The sequence below is a fragment of the Cryptomeria japonica genome, chromosome 7, assembly GCF_030272615.1.
Source record: "Cryptomeria japonica chromosome 7, Sugi_1.0, whole genome shotgun sequence".
Taxonomy (NCBI): domain Eukaryota; kingdom Viridiplantae; phylum Streptophyta; class Pinopsida; order Cupressales; family Cupressaceae; genus Cryptomeria; species Cryptomeria japonica.
The window spans coordinates 439985565-439993827 of record NC_081411.1 but is presented as its reverse complement, the minus strand read 5'-3'; the positions used below and the strand labels follow the sequence as shown (position 1 = coordinate 439993827).

Sequence of the window (8263 nt, the reverse complement as noted above, 5' to 3'; positions counted from 1 at the left end):
GAAGGGTTACCAGTCCTCCAGTTATTGAGTCATTGCAGTTTCCTTTCTCCATAAGAATATGTTCACCCGTCCCATGTGACTGGTCACTTTCTGGAATGTGATTCTTTGCCTTATGTCAAGTCATCTTAGTGTTATACTTTGTCCTTTTATGTCACGGGTATCTCGCATTGATTGTTTTCACTTCCCTTTTTCAAAGAACATTTGAATGGTGAAAATTGCACTATCATGCCTCCTTCTTTGTGGGCTCATTTTTAAATAGTGAGAAACTAAAGCAGTCTCACACATTATTACGTAATGTGAAAATTCGATGTATCTAAACAACTGAGAAACAGTACTTACAGCTGTGGGGTTTGTCTTAGTGTGCATGAGTTTTCTGCGAAGAGAAATATAAGCCACGAGTTATGTGTGAACACTGAAATAGATTTTTGGATGAACCTACTCCGGTTAATTCTTGTAACCTTTGTGAAACAGAGACTTGATTTCGACTTTAAAGGTAAAATGAGTGACTTGAAAAAAGAAAACTGCCTCCTTCCTTTAATCTTCTTTCCCACGTTGAAACACGATTTTTTTTTAATTGCAAACGTTATAATCTGTGAATATCTCTTAAACGTGGATTTCAAATTGGAAATTTGGTATTAAGTGGAGAGCATGATATTCCAACAAAATCTCACATTTGAGGTCAACGTCTAGAATCGTGCGATGCTAAATGTCTCCACAAAAACTCTATCACTAATAGATTCGACGAAAAATTTGTGTGGCCTTGGAGAGAACTTCGAAGAAGGTAAAAAAACACAAGATAGAGTCAACGACTTGACAACAAGCGACTAGATGGGCGGACAAAGGGAGAGTGATGTCAGAAAAACCTCATATGTTTCTTTCACCTGTCCTAAAGCCAACCCAATACCGCAAATCATTCTTGAGTCATATAAACCCACCCCGAAATGCAATCTTCCACATATGAAAACTACTCTACTTCATAGAAAGTGTACGCATTGTTCAAGGAAAATAAATTGAAGCTAGTAGGAAATGGTACATTTTGTAGTCTATGGAATTTTTTTGTGTTCATTCAAGCTTCGGTTTGGAGATTTTTTTATTATTTATTTATTTATTTATTCTTTGACATAAATTTATTGTTATTATAGTTTTAGGAAAGAGGATTTTGTAGAAATTTTTATGGGTAGATTTTTTTCTTGACATATTATGGAATCAAAGTAGAGGTATCAAAGATGAAATCTATAGAATCCATCTACAATCTATATAGTTTGGAGCTTTTAAAATCTCTTTCCTCGAATCTTATACATAGCTTGACTTTGAACATAGGATCATTTAACCTTTAAATTACACTAAATTCTAATTGTCCTAGGGATTCAAGGTCCCTTTGGATTGCTTCAAAGTTTTTTCTCTCCCCCTCTATATATAAATTGCTCTCTCTCTCTCTCTCTCTCTCTCTCTCTCCAACACTGTATCTATCTTGATCTTCCTTTCTATATATATCCCCTATCTCTATCTCTTACCCTTGTCTCTCTCTATCTCTCTATCTCTCCCTCTCTCTCCATCTTTGCTAATGTAACCTAATCATCTTCCTTATTCAAAGGTTTTTGTTGTCATGATTGGAAGGATAACTAGTTGATTTGAAGTTGTCACTTCTCCATTGAGATTTTTTTCCACAAACAACATCATTTGTTAAATGGCCTACCCCTTGACTTCATGTACTACACAAATATTTGCAACAAATAGACCAAAGCTTTTCCAATTTACCCTTCCACAGCTCTTCGACGTATCATTGTACACAAAGATGAAATTGCCAGTTTTATAAAATGTCATAAAGATAAATTTCCCAAAAAACATATATTATACATCCAATAATTAACATTCTCAACATAACAATATTCATATTATCAAACTCTTTGTGAAAATAATATATTAAATTATACTTATAATTTTCACCAATCATCAACACTATTATACAAGTTTAAATTACTAGCCAGCACATATTTTGCCTATATTATAGTAGAAAGTCCGTCCATAAATTCTAAACAAAATAACTAATTGAAGATTGAATCAAAATGCAAGTCAAACTAGTTACGGGAATGGAAGATAACAGTCGGAGGTGGGACACACTGGAGTAGATGTTGCATTTTAGAGCTCGATATCTAGTTTCAAGGATGGAACTGCGAAAAGACTCACTTTTCGAGGGATACTAGTTCTAAATGTTTCAGTCATATCCAAGCATGATGGATCTGCATTGCCTTCAAGTTTCCAATCAAAGCAATGCAGGAGTTGAGCCAAAACAAGGTTAATGTTCTGAGTGGCAAGATAAGCCCCAGGACAACCTCTCCTTCCAGCACCAAATGGGAGCATGGTGAAGTCTTTACCCTTTCCATTTAGATCGCTTTCCATAAATCTTTCAGGTTTGAATGTTAGAGGATCTTCCCACACAAGAGGATCTCTTCCTATTGCCCATACATTAACCACAAGCCTTGTTTTGTTAGGTATATGGTAGCCACCAACAGTGCAAGCTTCTCTAGATTCATGGGGCAGCATCAGGGGTCCTGCAGGATATAATCGGTACGTCTCCTTCACCACACATTGCAAATACTCCATATTTGCCAAATCACTCTCCTTCACCATGCGATGTTTGCCTACTTTAGATTGAATTTCTTGTTGCAACTTCTTGGCTATCTGGGGATTCCTTAAAAGCTCACTCATTGTCCATTCTAACGTGATAATGGTTGTCTCAATTCCACCCAGAAACATGTCCTATGAGAAATGAATAGTAAGTGTTAGAACTTATGGAATTGAATTAAAGCATAAAGAGAGTAAAGCACGAGAGAGATGGGGGAAGAGGACATACGAAAATAGTTGCCTTGATGTGCTCTCGGCCGACCTTGATGCCATTCTCACCATCGGGTTCTTCCTTCTCAATATCCAAGAGTACATCAACCAAGTCCTTGACGTGCTCTTTTTCCCCATCCACTTTTGCATTGCGCTCCACATGCTGGTCTATTATCTTCCCCACCACTCGATCAAAGAAGTTGTGGGCCCTTATCATTCGATGCTTCATACCTCTCAGCTGGTCAATCCAAGCTCCGAAAGGAATGAAGTCGCCGATATTAAAAGCCCCAACCATACTGGTGACCTCGTTGATCATCATCGTAAGCTCATCCCCACTCCCAACAAGATCAGAATAGCCGCCAGAGTTGGTGCCCGCCAGAATACCCCACATGATACCAGAGATGATGGAGGAAATGGCGGCTGTGAGGTTGACAGGGAGTTTGCCATGCCTACTTTTCTCCCAAATGGAACGCACGCCCGTAGCAACCTCTTCCTCTCGCAGGGAGGCGAAGGAGTCGACTCTCTTTGCGCTCAGCAATTGCATGACGCTGATTTTGCGCATGTGCCGCCAGTACGGTCCATACGGAGCCAAGCCTGGATCAATCTCCCCGTACGCTACGTATTTTGCAGACGCCGTTGCAGGCCTATTTCCGAATGCCAAGTCGTGTGTTGTCAAGATCTGCTTCGCCATTTGGGAAGAGGAGACAACGAGGGCGGGAATAGAGCCGAGTCTCATAAACATCAAGGCTCCATATTTCTTGGAGAGCTCTGCCAGAGAACGGTGAGGCAGATCTCCGAGCTGATGGAGATTTCCTATGACAAGCCATGGCGATGGACCAGGGGGTAATAACAATCCCTTTGCATCTACGACGTTTCTTCTCTTTAATACCCACCACAAGAAAGCCACTATTAAAACTGAGAATCCAATTGTCAAGGGTGGTGCTTCTGCAAATGAAAATAAGGCCATTTCTGCAGAGGAGTTGTTTCAATCTATCTGCTTGTACACTGTTTTCCTCTGGTATTTATTTATAGTTGAACAGCACCCACCATCTCTTTACAATCTTTTCAGGCCTCCTGTTTGCTATTAAAACACGACAAAACAGCATCAGAGTAGAGGGAGCGCGGAGCATTTTACACCTAATTCTATGCATTCAAGTCAAATATTATCAAATCACGTTTATGGCCATGGATTACTTTTTGAAATCTTTGTTTGTCTTCCCTGATTCACAACAGGAACAAATAACGACGACATGAGACGAGAATAATGAGATCACAGAAGTGTACCCAATTAACAATTTGTCCTTGCATAGGTTTATTCTTGACGTTAAGGGCAGATTTCCTCCTTCCACATGTCTCAGTTTAACAATAAATAAAAAAGGTTTTTTTTTTAACTAGCATATTTATTTTTAGAAAAATATATATGGAGATATTTTTGATTGAAACCTAATTTTTAGTTCCTGTCAATAGGGCAGGATACTTTTGCATCTAGACTTTCAGCTGACCAATCAGCTTAAAAAAATTATTAACAATTTATATGAAATTTGTATAGTTTGAATATTAATATATATTTAATTAATTTAAAAAAAATTATTTATATGTTTTTCTATTAGCTAATGGGAGCAACTATTATTATAAAAATTATATTTATTTATCTTTATTTTAAAATTTTAATAAAATTTTGAAAATTTGTATTATTTCAATTTGTTATTATTGACAATTAGCAATTGCATCACACGTTTGGTCATTGCATCACTGAACATATGGAAGAAAGCAAGTTGGCAAATGTAAAGAATTTGTTCTCCCAAAATCTGTAAAAAATATTTGGCATTGAATGCTTTGTTGGCGAGTTTAATTCACTTTTCGAGTTTAGAAATCCAATTTTCCTTGTTAGCATTCTCCTACTCAATAGGGTTTTCAACTTCATCTAAAGCATTTGTCAAGTCACAGTATTTTAGAGCTTTGTAATAGGATTGGTCAGGTATGGAATTCTTTATTTCTCTCTCAAATTCTGTTTTATTAATTCTTCTTTATTTCTAAAGCTAAATTGTAGATTTGATTTTTGTCTCTAAATTTATTTGCTAAACTCTTTTAGATTTGTATCTTGTAGTTGTTGTATATCCTCGGTGACAAAATCTTAAAAAACCTCAATCTTTGATCATGACAGCAATGTAGTAAATATTTTAACTTGAATCATAATTATATTTTTTTATTAGATTGATAATTTGCAATGAAAGCAACTAGTTAATTTGCATGTAAAATAAAATAAAATTTTATTAGTGTTTGAATTAATTTTCCCCATGTTTTCTATTATAGCGGGACCCATAATAGAGAGTTGAATTTCAAATCAACTAGTAGCGCTTTTATAGGCACCATTTTGGATTCGGTCAGTTTTCTCCTCCATTTTATTGATACCTGTATGTAATCGCATCTCTTCTTTTTGTTCCTTTCTCTTAGACAGTTTTGTGAAGCCAAAGTTCTTGTACTTTCAAGGATTTTTCAGCTTCTTGGATTTCATTAGTGTTTTCATCTTTGCAACATCATTTAACTTGCCCCTTGTGGCAAAGATGTCAATCAGGTGCTCGTAGATATGAGCTCAAGATAAAGTAGAATTTAGAAAGTAAGTGTATATGATGTTTCTTTAAAGTAGATATGAGCTAAAAATAGATAAATAAACCTACATGATTTGGGCTCCAAAAAAATTTAACCCAGAAAATATGAGATTAATGATGGTAAAAATTAATTTCCATTTAAGTAACCAAAGCAGAGCTAAAGTGACTTAAGAACACATATCTTCTCACAAAGACTTGGTCTTATGAAAGGGATTGTCGGTCCCATTTCATCTAGTCTATTTAAAATAAGACATTAAAAATTTACGGATGTATTGCGGTTTTTTTTTTATGTAGGAATTAACTTTTTAGAAATAAAAAATTGAATATAAAAAACTAGTACAAAAATTTATTTGCATTTTACATATATCAATTTTTTTTTTAAAATTGTGTTATACTGGAGGAGGATTAAATTTATTCATAATATAAGCAAAAAAATTTAGATACGATTTTGGTCAATTGTAGTCAACATGATAATTGTTTCCTAAATTTCATCTTCTTGATTATCTCCAATATACAATTCTAAAATGCAGGGACGAAGAGAAAAAAACTTTGAATTCTTGACAATAACCCTATACATAACTCAGATACCAATAGAAAACATTTAGATTCCCTCAATACAAGTATTGCCAAAAGAATATATGGTATATAATTTAGTATAAGTATTCATTAAAAAATGGTAAATGAGGGAAAATAATTTGGAACAAATACAGATACATAACATACAACTATTTCAAGAAACTAACCTTGCCAAATGTCTTGAAAACACAAGCACAAAATAAAATAGAAAAATATCATAAAAGCCAAATTCATGCATTTTTGAAGAAAAATAATAGTGTAATGTATACTATATTCCTCAGTCAGCTTTAACTTCAATTTGTTGGCCTCTGCGACTTCTCTTTAATCATTCAAGTAACATGTATCAGATTGATTCCCTACGCCTGCCCTCACTCTTCCCTAAGAAAACACCTAACACTTGATTGTGTTTTCAAACAAACTCTAGCTGTGAAACCTTAGACACTTTGCACTACCAACGCATGGCAACCTATTTGTTTCTTTTGCTAGGACACATGGCACATGAGTGGGGCTTCCAAACACATTTTATTTCTTTGCCTCAAAAACTCTTACAGAGCCGACATGTGGTGGTCTTCGTATATAAGACTTGTAGCATAGAGCTGCTCAGGAGAGTCACTGTAACGGACCTGCATTGGGCAGATTACTTGCACATTATTTTTGGGCCGGACCTTTCTTTAGTGGGGTTCTATTTTGCATCGGAGATTTACCCTTTCGCGTGGCCGACATGGAGTTAGCCTTTTTGCGCAAGCCGACATGAATTTATTCTTTGGCGGAGCCGACATGAATTTATTCCTTGGCGGGGCCGACATGGAACTTGGTTTGGGTCCGAGCCCTTCCCTATATGAGCTGAGCGCAAAGCTCATTTTTGCATAAGGCGGTGGCATAGACAGTTTTGCAGAGTGTTTCACATGGAGTTTGGATGCGAGATTGGAGCGAAGGATTTCAGTGCGAAGGCAAGGCATTTGAAGTCTCGAGCGACTTTGTAATTCCAGCGATCAGGCAGACTCGAGGAGCGAACTGGTCCTCCTCTTGAGAAGGCCGATCTCTGTTTGAGCCAAGGGGCTCTGTGTATTCTTGTTCTAAGCCAAGTTGGCTGGCTGGACATTCATTCGGGGGCGACCAGTATTTCTCAATACTGTGTTCTATCCGACATTGTAAATATTGGATTCATAATGAAGGATTTGGGCATCTCTCCCCACCCTTAATACTCTTTTGCAGTCTATCTTTATGGTCTGCATTCTGTGTCATCACTTGGGAGAGTTCGGTCTACATTCTTATTTGCGCATTTCCGCTTTAGCGTAATTTGGACAAGGGACAAGGCGTAGGCCGAAGGCCTCAATCCGTAGACTTTTTCCGAGTCGGGATGGGACTTTTCGGTGCCGCACAGGCTTGACTCCCAAAGCCCATGACAGTTGGTATCAGAGCTTCGGAACGATTCTGGAATTGTGCAGATTGAGCAATGGCAGATGGAGACAGTCAGCATGAAGTGGAGGTCGCACAACCTAGAGATGGAAGTAGGGTTGCGAGGGTGACTTTGAAGAGGAAAGATCCGAAGCACCGCGATTGGCTCCAAGACCATGAAAACCGACTCGAAGAGTTGGAACAGTCCGACCTCAAGGAGCGCATGACGGCAGAATGGTCGAAGCTGACGGACCAGATAGAGACTTTGAGGGAGGAGGTCCGCTTCCTCAAAGAGGGTCAACAAATCTTCCACTCATTGTTGCGGGGAGGAACGCAGGGTTCTAAGGCAACGCGAGTTGGAACCTATGATGGCGAGCGCAACAACAAGGCACTGGATAACTTCTTCTGGGATGTCGAAGAGTACCTATCGTGCGCCCCAAAGACGTCTGATGAAGCACAGGTTAAGGTGATGAAGCACAGGTTAAGGAGATCACAACTTACCTAACCGGAAGTGCGAAGCTATGGTGGCAAACACATCAGGCGGATGAGTGCGTTGGGAAGATAGTTAAACCGATCAAGTCGTGGGCAGATTTGAAAGCGGCTCTTCATGATCAGTTCCGACCTGGGAACTCGGATTGGATCATCCGATCCAGGTTTGATGAACTCAAGCATACTGGAACCATACGGGAGTATGTGAAGGCATTTCAGGTATTGGACTTGGAGTGCACGAAGTTGAGTGACTTCGAGAAGTTGTTTCTTTTCACCAAAGGTCTGCAACCTTGGGTGAAGGACGAGCTGAGGTGACAAAAAGTTCAGACTTTGGTCGAGGCGATCACTGTTGCAGA

The 8263-nt window shown here is 38.2% G+C and overlaps 1 protein-coding gene across 1 annotated transcript; it reads right to left on the bottom strand.

The window, feature by feature from the left end:
• Window positions 1-1962: 1962 nt before the first annotated feature.
• On the bottom strand, window positions 1963-3843 carry LOC131030450 (cytochrome P450 750A1). The gene is made up of 2 exons (XM_057961282.2): window positions 2855-3843; window positions 1963-2760 (listed from the first exon to the last, which is right to left on the bottom strand). Exons 1-2 carry the CDS (start codon window positions 3800-3802, stop codon window positions 2140-2142), a joined length of 1569 nt encoding a protein of 522 aa, XP_057817265.1. The 5' UTR covers window positions 3803-3843; the 3' UTR covers window positions 1963-2139.
• Between the last annotated feature and the right edge of the window lie 4420 nt (window positions 3844-8263).